The following is a 22,236-nucleotide window of genomic DNA, read 5'->3' on the forward strand; positions in this document are numbered from 1 at the left end:
CTGCGAGAGGTTCCAGCAACGAGACCGTTTGGCGACTATTTGAAGTGGGTGAGCGTGATCGGGAACCTGAAGCGAGCGTACTGATCTTTTGACTGTAACTCTAACCTTATTCGATAGATGGCGCAGCAAAGCGCTCTGCTTTAGTGTCCCTGTACATGTATATATAGAGGAGCACTACTCCGATCGACCAAGCGCGTGATCGCTGAGCTAAAGCATCCTTTCGTGCGGCGCTCCGCTGCCGTCTCCACGTGCACTTGCCTGCTGGCTCATAAAGCCGCTCAGCTATAACTCCCTAATATTTCTCACCAAACATCACACACGAGTGACGTGTATACAGCCTCACCTGTGTCATAGCGAATTCTTCATAATCAAAGACGTCATCGTACCAGCACTAGAATGCAAAAGATTACAGGGTCACACATGCTGCCTTGCAATGGACTGTGGCTTCCACACGATCGATGTGCATAGAGCTTACCTCTTGTGGTGTTACTTCACTTCCAAAGATCTTGCTCTGCGACAATTCATCATAAAGATAGCTGCATTCTGCCCCTTCCTCCTCAGACACGTCATTGGCATTGCTTGAAGCATATTGTTTCTCGCTTATCGTAAGGAAGCTGTCACTGAAGCAGAAGAAAATGGATCAGTGAATGAGATTTAGATGCCCCGTGATCTAAAGAGTGAAATAGATTTTGGATAGTCCGGTGCTGTGCTGTTAAACCCTTAGAGTTGCTGTTTAACCCATAGAGCAAGAAGATTCACAGCCATAGGAACAAGTGATAGCTTGGATGAGGCCGCCGAGATTGTGCACATTACTGCATGACGTAGCGCACAGTTCCCATCATACCTGATTAGGGCTATGGAACGCTTTGCTGCTAACCGTAAAATCGTATATACGAAGCCAGCCTCGCAGGTTCAATTTGCAGGGCTCAAGGAGAGACCGCACGAATGTCGAAACCGCATATTTTCGATCGCCACATTGCGGCTCTTCTGTGAGATCCTCAAAACCTAAGAAACCAGTGTTGCAAATGAGGCGTGTGTGGTTAGATTGTAGGAGTATTGCGAATAGCCGTTTGCCCTCTCGAATGAACATGGGCAGCAGCGATTACTTAAGCAGAAATAATGGGCGCTATAACGTAAAACTATTCCGAAATCTTATATTCCAATTCTGCAATCAGCCCAGCGCGATTGGACAAAAACTTTTTTGGACCACCGCCACTTCACCTGTCTGTCACGCGACGTCACGAAAACCACGATAGGTCCCCATATAATGTGACGTGTACACACTGGTTATGCGTAACTTGACCGACCAAAACTAACATAGCTATTTCTGATTTGACGCCTTTTTGCCATTAGCCCTCAGCTATTGGTCAAAAGTTTTCGGGCTGCACCCACTTCACCTGCCTGTCACGCGACGTCACCAAACCGCGAAAACTTACAGCGTCAAAGTGACGCATACGCGTTGAAGATGCATTAATATGCCGAACAAAACTGAATTTTCTTCTGGGGCCCTCTAACGTAAAACTATTCCAATATGTTTCTATTCCAATCTCCTGACGTCAAATTTTCGCAACCACCGACGCAAGCACCGGGCGGTCACCCGCAGGGTTGTCTGAACACACCAATAAAACGCTCTCCTCTTTCATAGGAGGTCACTTTTGTTTGCTTGAAAAACGAATAACACTGCCTACACTGAGCGGCTTGTCGTACCTAATTGGCTGACAAGAGGCGAGGAGAACGCTCAAGTGGAGAGGGATTCGATGGGGCAGAGCCAGTGCACTGAAAATCGATAACCAGATAAAGAGGGTGGTGCGGCGTCTGCGATCGGTCAGCTTTCCCTTGCTTAGCTTGCGGTGGCTGGTCGAAAATCGCGGCGGCGTGCAACGGAAGCTTAAGAATGACTCTAAAAGGGACACTCCGCAAAGAAGAGTTGGCAGAATGAGGCGGTAAACGTGCCGAAAGTGCTCGAAAACGTTGCAGGGCCACGCAAGAATTTTTATTATGCGCAAATACACCCATGCTCTCCGGCAGGTGCGAGTAGCCAGCGCCTGAGCGATCGGCGGCAGCCATCTTTTATTCCTTTCAGAACGGGGCAGCCTGCGGCTATTCAGAAGAAAATTTCAGTTTTGTTCGGCATATTAATGCATCTTTAATGCGTACACGTCACTTTGACGTGGTGAGTTTTCTCGGTTTTGTGACATCGCGTGACAGGCAGGTAGCCCGACAGGCAGCCCGAAAACTTTTGACCAATAGCCGGAGGCTAATGGTGAAAAGGCGTCGAATAAAAAATAACAGTTTTTCTTTTTTCTGTCAAATCATGCATAATAAGTGGGTAGGCATCATATCAGATGGGGAGGTATCGCGGTTTTCGTGACGTCGCGTGACAGACAGGTGAATTGGGGGTGGTTGAAAAAAGTTTTTGACCAATCGTGGAGGGCTGATAGCAGAATTGGAATAGAAAAGTTTGGAATATTTTTGCGTTATAGCGCCCCTGGATAGCCGCAGGCTGCTCTGTTCCGAAAGGAATAAAATATGGCTGCCGCTGTTCGCTCTGGCACTGGCTACTCGCCCCTGCCCGAGTGCAGGAGTTTATTTGCGTGTAATAAAACATCTTGCGCGGCCGTGCAACGTTTTCGAGAACTTTCAGCACGTTTACGACCGCGTTCTGTCAACTCTTCTTTGCTGAGGATCCATTTTAGCGCCATTCTTAAGCTTCCGTTGCATGCCGCCGCAATTGTCGACGAGCAACCGCAAGTTAAAAGCGGACCAATCGCCGACGCCGTCACCACCCTCTTCATCCGGTTATCGATATTCCGTGCAGTGGCTCTGCCCCATCGAATCCCTTTACACTTTAGCATGCTCTTCGCCTCTTATGAGCCAATTAGATAAGACAAGCCGCTAAGTGCAGGTAATGTTGTTCGTTTCTCAAGCAAACAGAAGTGTCTTCTTGTGAACGAGGCGAGCATATGATTGCTTTGTTCAGACAACCCTGCAGGTGACCGCCCGATGCTTGCGTCCGCGGTTACGCAAATTTGACGTCAGGAGATTGGAATAAAAACTTATTGGAATAGTTTTACGTTCTTCGGCCCAATAACATTATAACGGACGCGCTTGGCCTGAGAGTTGAGAATCGAAGACTGGCGATATTGCTCAGCGCTGTTGCACGTGACTTTTTGTGTTGCTCGTTTTTCTGGGCACAAGCGCGCGTAATAAAGAGTTAAGTTCTCACCCCAGAGCATTGGCGTGACTTCGTTGTTTCGCGTCGCCGCAATGTCATCAAAGATTAAACGTAGAGATTGTTTACAATCTCTACGTTTACACGTAGAGATTACAATTTGTTTACACGACAGATTACAATTTGTGTACAGCACAGGGTTACAGCGCTCTAGACGGCTATGATGGAGAAGACGGTACAGAGAACGTTGTTCTTCACTGCGTTGTACTGCATACGATGAAAATACTCTTGAGCAATATTACAACCGAAGTTATTTGTGCGATATACGTTTTTAAAGCTGCCTCTACTTAAAATGAACACACACTTAAAAGTAGCGTTGCTCTCGGCGTTATGCGTCCAAACGATTTTGGTGGCATACGTGAAACGTGTCACGCTGCCTAAAATGTTATACCTGTTGCCATCGCAACTACAAGAGAACAGTAGCCGTCAATGGCAAATCACTTTCCTAACTTTAGCACTTTTTTATATTGCAAGGTAATTTCATGAAGGACAAAGTTATTTCATGATGAAGATAACTGGGATCAAGACCGGTGGTGGCATCTCAGCGATTATGCCTGCGCAAACATTCAATTAGGATCACTTGCCTGTTAGGCAGTTGCTTGCCCCATGACAAGACAAGGTGCGTCAGTGTGAGATTGGTGCAAAGACGCACCGCCATAGGATGCCAGTGAATACCGTCTTCAGCTCGGTATTCAATCATCATGCGAAGGTAGTAGTGAATGTCAACTACGTCAATTCCGTACTTCGCAGCGGTCTGTAATTACCCACAAAAGGAACTTATCAGTTTATGTCAACAATTTTGATATGAAGAAACAACTGTGATTTTTAAAGCGTGCTTGTTCTGAATGCCTGCTTTGGTATCAGAGTCATTATATATAACGGACATACAAGCTATAATGGAGCATCTCTAAAAATAGCAAAGCCTTCTTTGTGGATGAGACCAACTGTGTGTTGGCCGCCTACTGAAGAAGCCGCCAGTATTTCTTGTGCTTCTACTAAGTGCGAGTGGTAATTATATTTAAATCTTAATAACTTCATAGCTACCATTTCAATGCAAGCTTAGTGGAGTAATGCATTTCAAGATATATCACTTTCAATTCTTTACGACATGCAGCGTTTAGCATAGCTTTTTTTCCCGCAATAAGGAAAGCCGCTATGGCATACAACAAATGGGCCGCAATGGCTTTTTAATAGTATTGCCGGTTTCCTTTTAAGGAAGACGAGGCACTTTAAAAACTTTTTTTTTATTTTCTATACAATTTGAGTAAAATTCGCACAGTGAATGTATTTTTACCAGCTGTTTTAAAAAATGCAACTTAATTGTTTTTATAATGAATATTTCTTACGATATTCAAAAAGGTATGTTTTCTTTTGTAACCTAGTTAGCTAAACAACTTGCACGGTAACATACAGCACACCTAATCGATTGTGAATGTACATAGTGTGACGTAAGCTATAACTGATTCTAGTAGGCCACTTTGAAGCGAAGTTTTAGGTTGTCAAAGTTAGCCATAAAAAATGCCCACCTTGGTGGTAGCAAAATACCAGTAAGGACATTGTTTATGACGAAGTTTGACAACCTATAACTTTGATTGAAGATGGAATAAAACAAGACTTTATAGCTTACGATACACTACCCCACTCACAATAGATTCCGTGCGTTGTACGTTGTCGTGCAAATTGCTGCTAATCAGCTAATTAGTCTCCAAACAAAGAACACACTGTGTTGGATATCACCAAAAATACTTATCATAGAAAAAAATAATTGCATTTTTGAAATCAGCTCGTAAAAATACATTAACTGCGAATTTCATTCCGGTTCCTTGAAAAATAAAAAAAAAGCTTTTGAAGTGCCTCGTCTTAAGCGTGATAAGAGAAGGTAACGCGCCGCAAGAAATAAAAAATAAGAAAAAGGAACTGAGACGTCTTTTACATGTAATCTGCCAAGCTTGCATCAATATTATGACCATAATGTTGTGAAACAATTTGTTAATTACCCACTACTAATTATTCAATCAATGAGAACCACAGAAACACCGCAGGCTTCTCCAGGAGGTTGCTAAGAAAAAAACAATTAGTTTCGCTGATACAAAATAAGTATAAATTTGCTTTCGTTGTTTCTTTGAAGCATGCTTCGAGTAAGTTGACGCACCTGGTACATTAAAACCATAAATACTTCAGCAATGTTAAGTGCCTCACAGCAGCTACACGTCATCAACAACAAACTATGCTGCCAGCTTTCCTGCCATAGCGGAGATGATCGTGGCAATGACGTGAGCACACTCAACGAGTCGGAGAAACACACTGTTAAGCACCAAGGACAAAGCCGAGTTAATTAAAGCTTACTGGTGCATTTAACTCCGATAATGTTTGCTATACAATTCAAAATTCTGTTAATTATGCATTATCGCTTCCTTCGCGACAACAATCTTCCAGCCATCTTTTTATTCATTTTACCCAGGTAAATACATTCTCATTTCGCCTGCTGACCTCAAAGACCTACCGCCTCGGTGAAGCCTACTGACTCCGCATTTACTGATGGACGGATACTCGCAGACAGTCTAACAATATATGCAAATTGATTTCTGCACCACTTCCTCACCCTATGCACCACTCTCCCACTGAACATCTTCGTTTACGCGTTCTCGAATACACTGATCTGGGGGCGTATTCGCCGACAGTATCGCCTCGGCTGTCAGGCGCGCGCTGATTGGCTGGTTTACCAAAGTCGGATAAGCTGATTGGCTGCTAGACCACAACATCAAGCAAAGTCGATAGTGTTGCCGAAGTAAGCGTATTGTATTGTATTGTATTGGGTTTTATGGCGCATAAGCAACTCAGGCTATGATGCGCCAAACACATGGTATAATATATTTCAAAAATTGGGTATTCTCAGCGAAGGTCCTTGTCCGGACAAGGACTCTGAGGAGCCCAACAAATGAAATGAAGACCTCAGCCTTCTTCTCAGGACTGAGAAAGTGGGTGAGGTGCATCATAAGATGCGTGGAAAAGCTGGGTAAGAATTTTTAGAATTAGTAGTTCTGTGATATATTATATTTCGTTTAGGATCGCTGCGTCTTTCAAAAAACTAAAAACAGATGATGTTCCTACAAGTGGTTTGTCTCCTAAAAGTAGACTGGGATGGAAGGGAATGCGTTCATTGTAAAATTTAGTAAAATATTTTTTCCTTAGCCGTTCGAGTTGTGTGCACGAGAATAAAATGTGATTTACAGTGAGTTCATCTCCACATTTCTGACATAAGGGTTTGTCTTGTTTTGTCAGTAGAAAGTTATGTGTTAGGTGTGTGTGTCCGATGCGCAGGCGGCATAAAATTACTTCTATAAAACGTTCCTGATGTCTGCATGATCTCCGTTCTCCTAGAATAGGTTTTACTAAATGTTTGTTATTTTCTTCGCTATTGCATGGACCCTGCCATTTCTCTTTAAGCTTCTTTTTTACTAACTTCATGCAATCTGCATAGGGTATATTTACAGTACTGACATCCTTATGGCAGGCTTGAGCGGCGCACACGTCAGCTCTCTCATTGCCTCTAATTCCATGATGGCTTGGTATCCAACAAAGCTTAATTTCCTGTCCTTGTGTTTGAGCAGTTATGTTATGGATTATACTTCCTATTATTGGTTCCCTTACGTTCCTGGCTTTCATTGCTGTGATTGCACTCAGCGAGTCCGTGTAGATAATACTCTTTTGAATGTTCATCTCGACTATTTTTGATACCGCCACCGAAATGACATGACATTCGGCTGAGAAAATTGACGCGCAATGAGGCAACCGGACTTACTTTTCCCATTTATCTTGCACTACAGCACTTCCGACGTAAAGTGATGTTTTAGAGCCGTCAGTATAAAATGCTGTGTGTTCTTTGTACTTTTCGTCTATCGCCAAAATTTCTTGTATTATATGTTCACGTGGAGTTTGCTTTTTATGAAATTGTGTCAGTGTGTAGTCACCTACACAGGGAAAGGTGTGCCAAGGTGGCAGTGGTTCGGGTCTCTGGGCTACATCAGGCAGTGTGTCTAGAATACCTAATTCCTGGCAAATTTCTTCAAATGGGAGAATAAGAGGTCTTATCGCATTCGGTTTGTTGTTAAAAAGCTGCTTAGACGGGCACTTCGTAACTATGGAGTAGCAGAGATGTCTTGGCAGTGAACGGGTTTTTAGGACGTATGCACATGTGAGCATGGCTCTTCTACCTGCGAGGGCTGCTTCGTTACATTCAACATATAGGCTGTTTATGGGTGATGTCCTGTATGCCCCACTTGCAAGGCGCAGACCTGAGTTATGAACTGGATCTAATTGCTTCAGGCAGGACGGTCGAGCTAAGTTGTATACTATGCACCCGTAATCGAGGCAAGAGCGAACTATACTGCGGTAGATGTGTAAAAGGCAGGTCCTATCAGCCCCCCAGCGTTTATGTGAAAGCACCTTCAATATGTTTAATGATTGGGAAGTTTTTTTCTTCAGGTTCTTTATGTGTGGCAGGAAGGTCAGTTTTCTGTCAAAAGTTATGCCCCGAAATTTGTGTTCACTTATTACCGGCAATTCCGCTTTTTTCAGGTATAGTCTAGAATCTGTCTGTAGGCCACGTTTGGGCGAGAAAAGAATGGCCACTGTTTTCTGTCGGGAGAACCGGAAACCATTTCGGTCAGCCCACGTTGAAAGTTTATTTATTGTTAACTGCACTTGTCTTTCGCATGTTGCTATGTTTAAGGACGTGCAAGCTATCTGAAGATCGTCGGCATAGATTGAATACATAATTGACCTTGGAATTATTTTACTGATTGAATTCATTTTAACAACAAAGAGGGCCGTGCTTAAAACACTCCCTTGGGGCACTCCATTTTCTTAAATGAAAATTCTCGACAGGGTTGAACCAAGGCGTACGTGGAATGAACGGTTTGACAGGAAGTCTTTTAGGAAGTTTAGCATCCTGCCACGAATGCCAAATTCAGCCAAATCATGAAGAATTCCGTACCCCCAGGTTGTGTCATAAGCTTTCTCTAAATCGAAAAAAACAGCAAGACATTGTTGTTTATGTATAAATGCTTCACGGACAGTATTAATCGTCGCAGAAAACGTTCCCTAGCTTCAACATTTGAGAACTGCCCTTCGAATAACCATAAAGCTTTTCTCTTAAGTTGCAGAAGTTCTGCTTGAATAGCTGCTCGTTTTCCTTTAAGATCTCTTTTTTTTTCTGACGTCCGATATTTCTGATGGCCGTACTTCCTCTCTGTTGCTGCAATCCGCTACTGCTTGTACGTCTGACTATGTAACTCCCTTTTCTGTGGCCACTGCCCACCCCGTCAGCGTGTACCGTGTGTCCCAGCTAACATTAGTCAAGCTGTTCAAGGAAAAAAAGACATTTAAAAATGGTCCAAAGTACAATTACAAGACCTACCGTGTTCGGTCGTCAGCGTTCTGACAATCGAACAAGTTTTTAAAATGGTACCTTGCACTATGTTCCTTTATTCATTATTTTTTTTTTCTTCAGCAGCTTGGCTAACGTTATCTGGAACATCATGCATAGTATTTAACGTATAGTATTTTTGTTTCCTTTTCTACGGTTTCATCTCTATTTAACAAGAAAGGATGAAGAGACAAACGATCCTGGCGGTATTTCTTTTCAATTCGTCTTCACAGCGCTGAGGGTATTTTTACTCGCATTTCTTCAGAACAACGGTGCATTGGTTGAAGGGCTCCATCGGCGTAGAGAAGCAAACGCTTAACATAACTGCGTAGAGGCTTGGTGAGTGGGATTTGTCAGAAGAATTAACTATCGCAGACGGTTGGCACAAGAGGCATGGTTGGCGCCCAATGAAGCCAATTATTTATTTATTGCAACGTGAGAGCCCTGCGATGCATTACAGATGGGAGGGGCTCTGATAACATACACAAGCAAAATGCTGAAATGCATCATGGCGCGGGAGAACAAAACGAGCACAAGCAATGTCACCTATTGCGGTCATCGCAATTGGAGTTCACAACTTTGAGACGCAATTATATAAGCCGCAGTTGCAAGGAAAGGCCACGTGCGCAAACTAATAAAGCGGCGAATAAATGCAGGCGGTCATTTCGCTTGGGCAGCGCCAACAAAATTTGAACGAGACCACACACACCTGTTTGCAGAAGTAGTTGGCCTCGTTGACGTGAAATCTGAGTGAATACTTGAGGAAATCAAGTTCTGGCACCAGAAATCCACCGCGAATGTTTTTGGACAGCGGAGCTGCAGTCAGCCATATCACGAGGCAACTCTGGGGAAGGACGCACCTAAGTCTCCAGAAAAATCGGTGCAGATTTTTCTTGTAGTCGTCGACGCCCCTAGGTCCCCACCTGTGAATAAGTGCGCTTCGCCATTAACTTTTCAACCGCAGGTTCTCCCGACTCTCCACGAACATAATTGCACACTACTTCCAATCCTCTTCAAAATTATTTCGCGCGTGATAACTTGAAATATTCATTCCCGCTACAAAGTCAGATGTTTGCGGAACTAGATGGAAGTGGTGGATGGATGGAGGTTATGAGCGTCCCCTTTGGAACGGGGCGGTGGGTTGCGCCACTAAGCTCTTGCTATTATACTGCCTAATGTCCTCCGTGTAATGGCATTTTGAGCGACACCTTTCGAGAAATTTGGCATTGATCCGATTCAGACCAGTGTGCGCATTCACGGGCCACGCAAAGCTTCCGTAAAGTGCGTTCCGAATAACACGAGTTGAGGTAAGATTCCAAGATGCAAGCGAAAGCTGTTTTTAGCATATCGAACATCAAAAGATTATTCTTTTGTTCCCGCAAATGGATGTGTTAATTCCACCATCTAGGCGATGTATTTAAACAAGCAGTGTGTTTACCATGGGCCCTATAACGTAAATCTATTCCAATACGTTTTATTCCATTCTCCTGACGTCAAATTTTTGTAACCACCGAAGCAAGCGCCGGGCGGTGACCCGCAGGGTTGTTTAAACAGACAAATAAAACGCTATCCTCGTTTATAGGAGGTCACTTTTGTTTGCTTTAAAAACGAATAACATTGCCTATACACTGAGCGGCGTGTCTTATCTAATTGGTTGATAAGAGGCGAGGAGCACGCTCACGTGGAGAGGGATTATATGGGGCCGAGCCAGTGCACTGAAAACCGATAACCAGATGAAGAGGGTGATGCCAACGTCTGCAATTGGTCCGCTTTCCCTTACTTAGCTTGCGGTGGGTGGTCGAAAATCGCGGCTGCATGCAACGGAAGGTTAAGAATGCCGCTTAATAGGATCCTATGCAAAGAAAAGTTGGCTGAGTGAGGTCGTAAACGTGCCGAAAGTGCCATTGGTGGCAACCATCTTTTATTCCTTTCGGGACGGGCAGCCTGCGGCTATTCAGAGAAAAACTCAGTTTTGTTAGGCATATTAATGTATCTTTAACGCGTACGCGTCTCTTTGACGCGGTAAGTTTTCGCGGTTTGGGTGACAACGCGTGACTGCAGGTGAAGTGGGTGCAGCCCGAAAAGATTTGATCATTAGCCGAGGGCTAATGGCGATAAGGCATCGAACCAGAAATAACTATTTTCCTTTTGCTAGGTCCAACCATGTTTAATTAGAGTGTGCCCGTCATATCAGATGGGGAGCTATCGCGCTTTGTATGAGGTCGCGTGACTGACAGGTGAAGTGGGAGTGGCCCAAAAAAGCTTTTGACCAATTGCGGAGGGCTGATAGCAGAATTGGAATAGAAAAGTTTGTAACAGCTTTACGCTATAGCGGCCCATATTCGCCACCTATGAAATTCAAAATCATGTTTATTTTCCAAAGAAAATTTGGAACGAGGCCCGAACAAATAGTGGAAGCTAGTTCCCTTGACGAGGGTTCAGGCCCACTTTTACAAGGCACAGCGAAGGTGACAAATCGACAAGCAAACAATAGAATCAAGTATCCAGAAAAAGATAATAACTAGTGCACAATAACACAGGCGTACAAATGAGAACATAATCTTGTCGGTGATAAGGGCACGCTTGAAAAGCTATTACGCACCTGTAGAGGTTTCATGTACAGCACACACTACAAAGGCTAGGGAGACCTCTTACAGTTAGCATTCGCAACCAAAGAGTAGCGCGTGGCATATGAATAAAATATATTAAGAATGCGCCATCTAATTAGAAATAAAATTAAGCCATGTCCTTCTACGTCACAAAACATGACGTATTTGTCACGTAAAAGAAGTTGGAGATCTAAACCTGCCTACGACTACACGAGCAAAACAACTCTTTTCAGAGACCCGCAACCACAACGCAACACATCACCTTGCGCCGCGACCATAGTGTAGTGCATCGCCCACTAGACGCACAAATATGCAAAATATCATAAAAAGCCAAGAAACACTGACACGAAGGACAACATAGGGGAAATTACTTCTGCTTAAAAAATGAGATAAAGAAACGATAAATTAATGGAAATGAAAGTGGATGAAAAAACAACTTGCCGCCGGTGGGGAACGATCGCACAACCTTCGCAAGGTTATTCTGAAGCCACACATGGCATTAAAATACCTTCGTTATATGCCCATATCCACAAATAACTTTATCTCTTTACTTCGTCGTTTAAGACGATTAGTTAAAGAGAGGTGCGTTATAGAGAGGTTAGATTTTATAGCTTCCTGGTTGTTCGCTTGGTGCGTGATAGTGGAGGCTTTGCCAAACGTTAGTGAATTTAACGAAAACACCAAAAGAACGGGTCAGCATGCTTGCGGCAGGCAGCTGTGTTTGTTGCATTAAGAACCTACTTTCTGTTTGTTTTCTCTTCTCCGTGATCAAAGACACCTCCTATCTGTCGCACTCAGGCCTCGCTGCATCATTGCGTGATGCCGCCGCAAACCATTAGTAACGTGAAAGGCTGCTATGCTATATTGGCAACTATGACTATTATAACCATTACTAATTGTTGTAATTACAATTCTGATTGTCTGCTGAGATAGCAATGATGCTTCCTCACATACTTACTCAAAAATCCGAGCACACCTAAGTACTCCCTACGAGTTGCGAATGCGAAAGCGTCATTCTCCAATTGAACGCCGCTGAGCGGTCCTTCGAGTTACGAGCTCCTCGCGGGCGAGCGAGCACGCCGAGCCACTCGGCGCGTTTTGATTCGGCCTCACCGAGGCGCAGCTAGAAGGCAGGCGAGAGCTTGCGTGGACAAGGAACGCGTGTGTAACACGGCCTTCAGATAGCGAGGGTGATTTGGCGTGCGGCATCCTCTCGCGCAACACTTGGCGCGCTACTGCGGCAGCAGGTGTTCACATGGAGGAAGGAAAACGCCAGGGCAGAAGGCATTACGTCACGCATCCAGCCTTGGCAAGGAAACGCTCCGTGACGCCAGGCCCTTTGCTCAGCGTCGGCCCAGCACGCGACCTCTTGTGTCGAGATCACGGTGTAAGAATAGGCTATTCTATTCTTACACCGTGGTCGAGATCCCGGAACAAGAATCCAGATTTGCCGAGACGTCTGGTTCCTAGTAGTTTTTATTCGGTGCGCACTTGTTTGGATGCCATGACATGGCTCTACCAAGCACTCCAGGGTAATATTAGCCAATTAAAAAATGGCTGTGGCTTAGCTGAGGTTAAGCCCAGGATGCGAAGCATACTAGCCTTTATTTTAGTTGTTGAACCACTGTTTAGCCTGGTGAACTGCTGTTGCTTGGCTATATTTGGTTCGGCTAGACGAAGAAACAACTCATGCGTTACTCTGCTTCGCCTTCAAGAGTGGAACGCGACAGCGTTCCCGTCGACCCGCCAAGGGGTGTAAGACAATGGGCTACGGCGCAGCGACTACGCGCCCCGCATTGGACGCGGTGAGCGTCGAGCAACGCAGCGTTCGGCGCGGCAACGAAATGTGCGCCTGAGCAAGCGACGCACGCCTGAGCCTTAGAAACAGCTCGTTTCTAAGGCAACACCGCATTCACTAGAGGCGCTTTTGTACCGCTTTGAAGCATCGTACTCGTGGCTCAGTGGTAGCGTCTCCGTCTCACACTCCGGAGACCCTGGTTCGATTGCCACCCAGCCCATCTTGCAAGAGTGGAGCCAAAGCCACTAGAAACAAGCGCAGCTGCTTATATACCGCCGCGACGCCGCGAGCGACGGCGCGAGTTGGAGCCCCGTTTCTCCTCTGTCGTGACGTCACGGTATCACGTGGTATTGAAGGCGACACCGCCGCGCCTGAGGAGCTGGGTTGAGCTCTAGTAATATGCTTCGCATAAAAGCTAACGAATGTGCAGCGAGAAACATAAGCACCATTCAAAATTGGAACAAATAGACTTGAACACTGGAGCCTGTTGTGTCTGTGATGTCTATCTCATCTTTATATCATAGCACATCATTGCACTTACTGTTATTCATCTTTCCGAGCCGTAATGACCAAAAAAAAATACGAGGAAAGCTAAGGACTTATTATAACTAAAGTTTGCTAACCGTGACTTTTTTTCGTGCTTATATTTGCTATCATATAACTTCTTTGGTTGGTATTCAAGTGTTTCGCGCACATGTAATGTTTCCAACTTGTTTCCGTTGTGTCGTATCATGGTTCCGTCATGCTATTTTACTGTATCTTTTCTATTGCACTGCTAATTTGTTCTCTAGGTTGTTCCTTTTGTTTGTCTATCTATTTTTGTTCAGTTGTGCATGCTATCTGGCTGCCCCTATGTAGTGGGCGCCATGGGAGATCTTCAAATACACGTCATGCGACCCACTTGGCAAGGGGCGATTGGGCTTTTTGCCAGAAGCAAATCTTTAAAAATGTTTAAGCTAGGAAAGCGAAGCGGTGCATACAGTAAATTATTCCCTGCCATGTCGAGTAAGAGGCAGGTATTACCTCGGGGCTACTTACGATTTCCGAATTCAAATACACGCAACAAAAAACGTAGAAGGGCTTTTCCGAGACAACCACGGAGTAATAAAATTTGCTGCATTTGAGAGGAAATTTTACACTCTAGTAGCCTTATAGGGAAGAAGGTTTTCATTAAGCTAGGGCATAACATTTTTTGCGAAAATTCACGAATTTGCAAGTTTAAAAAAACATCAAAGCGCGACGTTTGCCAATACGTAACACCAAAACAGACATCGCAGTTCCTTAAGCTGCATTCGTTGAAGCACTTAAAGCCGAAAAATTTCATATATGAATTTACTGCTTGCATATATGTAAAACTTGTACAATGTGTAAGAGGGTTTCGGAAAAGTCCTACTAGAAAATAAGGTATAATTCATAGCGGTATATAATGCATCAATATTGTTCGCTTCAGAGGCGTTGTTTCGATGCAGGCGCAGTGTTCGCTGAGCAAAACAATTTCTCCATTCTCAAGCACTTAGATTGAAGCTGCCAAGCTAAAACTTTTAAGTGCTGTCTGCAGAATCGTGCATCTGAACATTACGTTCATGTTCAGCTGTGCCTAACGCACACATTACTCATTAAAAAATTGGGGTCTTTGTATTCGGATGACTGAACTGTAAGAAATTCATCTCTCGCTCTTGCACTTGGTGTTGCTGAAATACATGCTGACATACATTAATCGCCGCGTCTAGCACGCGATATACTGGCACTTGGTGTCCGTACTTTGTGCCTCGACCAGGCCTCTGCGTTCACTCCAACGCAGTATTGTGGCGCCACCTAGCAAGAACTCAATGAAAGAGTGCTGTTGACTCCGCAATTACGATACAGACTTTTCATGCTCCCTGCGCATTTTAGCTAGTGCATAAGTCAAACTTTTGTGTGATCTCCCATCTCAGAGAATATGACATAGAAAAATAGGCTTCAGACAAGATGTTCTAACTAGCATGACAAGTAATCAAAAATGTATTGCGAAGACAGCGCACTTGTGCAAGTGCACACACTGCATAATTATCAAAGGGAACAGGCGTTCAAACCGTGGTTCGTCAAAATACACAAGACAGAACTCTGCTATTTATTTCGGCTTGAAAAATCTTCCTGATTACGTTTTTTTTTCAATTACAGCCCAAGAAAAAAAAGGCCGGCTTTAATCGTAAATCTACTGTTCCCTTTCACATTGGCACTCAACATACGTGCAAATTACCTCGTGATATCCCAGACGCACGAGCTGACGATGACAACGTCCGGTGGTGTAACAGCCATGCGTGCCATGATTGTCTCCACATACTGGCTATAGATCTTGGTCAGAAAGTAAAAGTATATCGTTACTTCTGAATCGCAGAATATGCGCTCTTCGAGGTAACCTCTGCCGTTGTATTTCTTGCCATGGTTTACCAGGTAATCTCCATCATAACTTTCTTCCATCTGAAAGGTAGTTTTCTTGTCTCTTCTCACATTTTCCAAACACATACCAGCAAAGCAAGCGCTTTCATCCCACTCATAAAAAAAGAAAGGACCAGTCACTCAACATACACGGCTGGTTATAATTCCAACGGAGCAGACCGAGAATGAGCCGTCGTGGTGGCTTAGCGGCTACGGTGTTGCGCTGCTATAAGCGTGGGATAGCAGGATCAAATGCCGGCCACGGCCGCTGCATTTCGGTGCGACGCGAAATGCAAGAACGCCCGTATACTGTGCACTGGGTGCAGGTTAACGAACCCCATGTGGTCAAAATTAAGCCGGGGTCCCTCACTGCAGCGTGCCTCATAATCAGATCATGGCTTTGGCACATAAAACCCAAGCATTTAAGTAATCAAACTGAATACGTAGCCAGGGAATGCATGGGCTGAATGAAGTGTCGTATTAACTAAAATGTACATATGATATAGAAAAGCGAAATGACAAGCCAAACCCATATCTTCGGGTATCATTGCCTGTTTGCTTTGTATGGTTTTTCGTTTGCTCGTTTTTTTTTATCCTAACAAAAGATCGAGTCCATCGGTTCTTATTCCCGCTGGAGCTACCGGCTGAACGCTGGCAACATAACAATACGTCGACGTTCTGTGCATGCAACGGATAAAAGTCCTTTTAAGGTATGACTGAAGATCCAAGTACAACCATTGTGTAAACCATATATCACTGCCTTTGAGAAAACAGTCCTGGCTGGGTGGGGCTGCTGTAACACACGATAATATTAATAATAATAATAATAATAATAATAATAATAATAATAATAATAATAATAATAATAATAATACCTTTATTTCCAATAATGAACTCAGTACATTCATGCAGGCCTGCCAAAGCCTTTGAAGGCTTGAGCGGCAGAGCCCGGCAGGCAGCAAATGCATACACGGTACATTAATAGATTATTTATAAGCAGCGAACTCGAGTATAGCATATCAGAAATAAAGTTATTTTAATTTATACAGTGTCTAATAAAAGACTTTCCATCGAGAATAATTAAACACAGAAACGCAGCAATGCGTGTGAATAAAGTGACCATGAGATAACATAATCATACACCAATCTGACCTTCATGGTGCAAAGTAATTGCACAATCACATGCACGAACACAAGCAATAACGGTAAACAAAAGGAACAAGTACGCCTTTACAAATAGATACGCCTTAGCAGGCTCTTTAACTTGTATTTCGTTTTTGCATCGGAGATGCTGGGGGGTAATTTATTGAAGTAGGTTGGAACATAATGGGCCCGAGCTCTAGTGCCGTACCTTGTGGAACAATGTAGCCTCCAAAAGAGACCCTGGGTCTTAAGCAACGGGAATAAGTGTACAGAACTAGGAATTCACGGGGGGGGGGGGGGGGGGGGGGAGCAGAAGTTTTTAAAACAACCGTTTGCATTAAAAGATCGTTGAAATTCGGCATAGAAAGTATTTTAGAACGGTCTGTGTCAGCATTCAGGCTGACACAGAGAGGGAGTGCAGTATTGCATTTATTCTGTTGTGCCAGCGAACAGCACAGGGCGCGTAAATTGTTAGTCCATACCGCAGCAGACTGTAGCCTAAAGCGTGCATTATTGTTTTCCTTACCGATAAGGGCATGTCATATCTTATATTGTACAGTAGATATGATACAGTGCGAAGTTTTTTGCAAACGTAAGCAAGGTAGCTGTTCCAAGAAAGGTTGCTGTCAAGATATCGACCAAGATACTTTACAACAGATGAGTACTGTAATGGTCTACAAGAACAAGATAAACAATCTGAACAATGCAAAAGAAGAGGCTAATCAAGGGCTACCTTCCTCAAAGGATTATGGAAGCAGAATAATTGCGTCTTAGATACATTTAAATCAATTAGGTTATTTCGAAACCAGTTCATAGCTTTTGTGGCAGCAGACTGTAAAGAAGCAATCGCATCGTAGTAGCTATGGGCAGAAGTTACGATCATCGTGTCATCGGCGTATTCATGAAGAGAGATGGGTATCATGCTATAGAGGTCATTTACAAAAATATTAAATAATACCTGGCTGAGTATGGATCCCAGCGGAACTCCAGCTATAATAATGGAAAAGGCGAACTTGCCCAACTGAGACGACCTGACGCCTACCCCGAAGGAAATTTGCTAACAACGACCAGAAAGCACCCAGAAATGCTAACAAGAAAAGCTTATTTAACAACAGACCATTATGAACACTGTCAAAAACCTTGCTACAATCAAGAAGGAGAGCACAAACAATCTTATTATTATCGAAAGCTATATTCAACTGATCGGAGAAATCTTACAGAAGGGTCTGAGTGCTATTGCCGGGCCAGAAGCCATACTGACTAGCCGACAAAATGCTGTGGGCGTCCAGAAAGCTTGTCATCGTTAATAATAAGTGTTTTTCTAGTATTTGGGCAATAGAAGGTAGAATTAAAATTGGGCGATAATATTCAATTTTATTACGCGCACCGCTTTTATAAAGAGGTATAACTATTGCTGTTTTCAGTTTTACTTCACCACTTGAAATTATGCGATTGAGTAGTGCTAGCAAAACCTCTTGGATATATCCATATGTTCTGCGCAAGTCATTAATGGTAATACCGTCAATTCAAGGAGATTTATTACATTTTAAACTGAACATAAGCGGTCTTAGCTCTTCCTGAAAAATTGAAGGCAGATATGCCGATTCATTAATGCCGTGACGCAAAGTGCGCAGATCTACCTGTAAGTTTGTTTCTAATTATAGGAGAGAAGTGGTTGTTAAACTGATCAGACATATTCTGTCTGCCGCTGGATAAACTGGACGGAAAGTAATTCATTATATTAGCTCGCGTATTAGCACCTCAAAGCTCCTAATTAACGACCATGTTTTCTTACTACTGTAACTAGCAGCTTGAAATTTGTCTCCAAAATATATTCGCTTTGCGGAGATGACTATGGCAGTAACTTTATTTCTCAACGGCTTAAATTTTACGTGTAGGTCTGCAGAATTTGGGGTACGCAAAGTAAGCCTTTTTCTTTTATTGCAGCAGTATGTCAGACGACATCCACTTGTTATCCACGTTACGTTGTTTGACATGAATTGTTCGGGTAGCACTTTCTTTTACATTCTGGAACACTTCTACGAGGTTGTCATATAGGTCAGCCGGAAACACTATTGCTAAAAAAGATTTCTAGTCATATTGAGCCGCCAGCTTATCAAATAATCGATCCATCGATCTAGATTAAACCGTTTTGTGTGTAGTGACATGATAATAAGCCAGCAGATATGCATTTCATGGACGGCACGCCTTCCATCAGCGTTATTTTTACATGTACGCGAAGGCGATTAATCTAAAAAAGCTCCAGGAGGGGTATTCTGTAAGTGTCCACCTAATGGATGTGTCCTCTTCGTCTGCTGCTGATGTTCTGATTGGCCGTGCTGGGGTACGCGTCAGAAGGACCCAGGTGTCCCTAGCCAATCAGCACTTCAGCAGCAGACGAAATGGACATGTGCACTACGTGGACATATACAGAATACCTCCCCTTGTGCCAAGCTGCGGTGAAGGAACGTTTTCAGTGACGTTAGTTTTAGCGCACGCCGACTTGATATATAATCAGCGACGCTACATGTTGTGATTCCCAGGGCCTATGCACTTCTTGCAAGGGGTATCGCGTTCCGTATAGGCGCAGTAACTCGCAAAATTTCACGCGTTTTCATTTCATAGAGCGCCAGTTCGCCTGCGTCGACGAACCACTCGCCGGCACTCGTCGCGAGGAGACCAAGACAGCTTTGACATGACGTCACGGACGCCGTTTCCCACCGCGCTGTTTTTCCAACGTGGCGGCTGGGATGACGTCAGTATAGCATGTTCACCGAAGCGCGTAACCTGCTTCAGTTTCACAGGGACGCGGTCGGAACACTACTGGCGTCTGCGCCAGATCCACGCAAGGACCGATAATACCACCGCGCGAGACGCTTATAGACACAGCTTCCCATCGCGTGCTGCTGGTTGTCCAACACGGCGGCCAAGATGGCGTCAGTGCAGGCCCCCTTAGGTTGCTTTAGATTATCATTACGCTCCATGAACCGACCCTGAACTATCATAAATTCAAACTTGAAGAGCTATCCTGGAAAATTACACATAAAGTCTACCATGTAGTCCTTCCGCAAATGCATGGCTTGCTGGAAAACTTGCATTTACGCGAGGCTTGCCTGCACCTGTAAGACTGGAGAAATGCAGCGTCTCTTGATGAATACTGGAAATTTAAGCACGAGTGCATATGAATTGAATGAGCTACCAAACTTGTTAACGAACGCAGGTGATCGCTGCATCTCACGTCGTACAGATCGTATGTGCAGAGCCAATTGAAGAAGTCACGAATGGACCGCTTCTCTTACTCCGATGCTTAGCGTTCTCATTTAATCAATCACAATGCGCCCGAACTCAACGGTGGCAGTGGCTGCTTAACGGCTCAGTAGTAGGGTAGAGAGGTCTCTGACAAAACACTTTACGCAAATACGGCACTAGAACTTGCTGCAGAAGCTGCGCTGCTAGGCTATGGGAAGATGGCCGGTTAGACGACGTCATTTGAAGGGCGCTGCAGTTACATGCGCTTCGTTAAGGCCAATTCGCGACTACGAAACCACAGATGATGCAAAAAAAAAAAGGATACGCTGATGCGCTCTCAAAACGCAACGGTGGCGCACTAAATCATTTGCGTTTACATCCGCTATAGCATCGGAACGTGCAACAACGCGTTGGGTTTGAATTAACGTGTAACTGAAACCGCATACCTTTTGCTTGAGCAAATCATTTGAGATGAGCGAATTCCTGTGATACAAACAGATTAGGTCCTTGTAAATGGCTCGAACGTCTGGAAGGTCGAAGAGAGAACAAGTTTAGCACATTTACAAGAAAATGAAGTAGAACGCCTGCACTTACTTGAGCATCCCAGAAATACAAGGCGCTTTGACCTTAGCAGCGAACGCACGCGTTCAGAGGTGAATACGTGTGGCATTACGAGGCGCGAAATCACACAAATCAGAACTCAGACTGAGACATCGTACAAAAAATGCCGAGTTCGAAAAGCATACTACAGCTTCCAACGGTCTTCTTCTGCGGACGAGTGCGTGAGACTCATTCGAACGCTTTCGGAAGCGTGTTGATGATGATGATGAAGCCTCAATCAATGACACAAACCCACTATGGGGTATAGGCCACTAATCGGGTGGTAATATGATTGAATAAATAAAATAATTTGGTTAATAAATAACTAACACAAAAAGCAAAATAAATATATAATCCAAGATGAAAAAAAATTGTGTTGCGGGCGTGAATATCACTCACACACACGAAAACACGAAAGAAAACAACCCAATAAATAAGAACGTAAAATATTTCTTATGACGCTGATGGTGATCGCGGCTTGGCCTTATACCAGTTGTCGCGCAACCTGAATATACGCGTATCAACTAATAATGGAGTTATTTACACGTTCAAGGAATCATTCTTTGATTCCTCCCTTACGGATGACGCGAATACAGTTACAGAATACAGAATGGGCGTTTCCTCACCACCATCGTCACGTACCACATGGGGCTGAGTAGCAAGTTATTGATGCAGTGGAGAATTAGGCATTCGCAGTGTTCCGTATCGTCAACATATCACCGTATCGTCAGCGTATCGTCAACAATCCAACCACTCTTACAGCTGAGCGCTGCCTCTGCAGCATGAAAACAAACCGCTGTTATCAATAATAGTGAGTTTCAGAATGAGGGCCACAAAGAGCTTTGCGGATATTAGCCTGGAGGCACGCAGGAGTGAAGAGCTTTCGAATAGGGATTTGCGTTTGCGGATAGTGTCTTGCGTTTGCAGCCCCGCTACGGCGCCAGCGAAAAGATAGTAGAAATAGGTACGGCTGAGCTAGAGACGCGACGCGCACGCTTTTTCTTGCGGCCTGCGCGCCCGACGAGGTAACATAGGGTGAATTCTTGCTGGCTGGTTGCGGCGCTCGCCTAGTGGGGGCACGTTGAAACCATACCTCTGTGGCGAATGGACGTGCTTTTCGGGGTTCCGTGGCGGCGACGAAATCATAAGTTTTATGCGAAGCATATTACGAGAGCTCAACCCAGCTCCTCAGGCGCGGCGGTGTCGCCTTCAATACCACGTGACACCGTGACGTCAGGACAGAGGAGAAACGGGGCTCCAACCAACACCCTCTCAATATTCTTATTCAGAGGGTGTTGGCTCCAACTCGCGCCGTCGCTCGCGGCGTCGCGGCGGTATATAAGCAGCTGAGCTTGCCTCTGCTGGACACTCACGAGGTGAGATGCCTCCTGGAGGAGGAGCTGCTCGTTGGAATGAGAAGAGAAGGTTGCGGCGTGCTACAGAGACTGATTTTCTAGGTGGCTTTGGCTCAACTCTTGCAAGATGGGCTGGGTGGGATTCGAACCAGGGTCTCCGGAGTGTGAGACGGAGACGCTACCACTGAGCCACGAGTACGATGCTTCAAAGCGGTACAAAAGCGCCTCTAGTGAATGCGGTGTTGCCTTAGAAACGAGCCGTTTCTAAGGCTCAGGCGTGCGTCGCTTGCTCAGGCGCACATTTCGTTGCCGCGCCGAACGCTGCGTTGCTCGACGCTCACCGCGTCCAATGCGGGGCGCGTAGTCGCTGCGCCGTAGCCCATTGTCTTACACCCCTTGGCGGG

The 22,236-nt window shown here is 44.6% G+C and overlaps 1 protein-coding gene across 1 annotated transcript; it reads right to left on the reverse strand.

Annotated features, from left to right (window-relative positions):
* Positions 1 to 406: 406 nt before the first annotated feature.
* Positions 407 to 20,547, reverse strand: LOC129385944 (PC-esterase domain-containing protein 1A-like). The gene is made up of 6 exons (XM_055073134.1): positions 20,472 to 20,547; positions 20,324 to 20,403; positions 15,307 to 15,527; positions 9,370 to 9,583; positions 3,817 to 3,986; positions 407 to 620 (listed from the first exon to the last, which is right to left on the reverse strand). Exons 1-6 carry the CDS (start codon positions 20,545 to 20,547, stop codon positions 407 to 409), a joined length of 975 nt encoding a protein of 324 aa, XP_054929109.1.
* Positions 20,548 to 22,236: the final 1,689 nt, after the last annotated feature.

The sequence above is a fragment of the Dermacentor andersoni genome, chromosome 7 (assembly GCF_023375885.2).
Source record: "Dermacentor andersoni chromosome 7, qqDerAnde1_hic_scaffold, whole genome shotgun sequence".
Classification (NCBI taxonomy): Eukaryota; Metazoa; Arthropoda; class Arachnida; order Ixodida; family Ixodidae; genus Dermacentor; species Dermacentor andersoni.

What these genes read in the sequence shown, in the direction of transcription:
- LOC129385944 (XM_055073134.1), bottom strand. Translation starts at nt 20,547, where the DNA reads ATGCCACACGTATTCACCTCTGAACGCGTGCGTTCGCTGCTAAGGTCA. An exon ending in ATGATTTGCTCAAGCAAAAG is followed by an intron (nt 15,528 to 20,323) that starts GTATGCGGTTTC and finishes ACTACCTTTCAG; the next exon opens with ATGGAAGAAAGTTATGATGG. An exon ending in GGCAAGCAACTGCCTAACAG is followed by an intron (nt 621 to 3,816) that starts GCAAGTGATCCT and finishes CTTCTGCTTCAG; the next exon opens with TGACAGCTTCCTTACGATAA.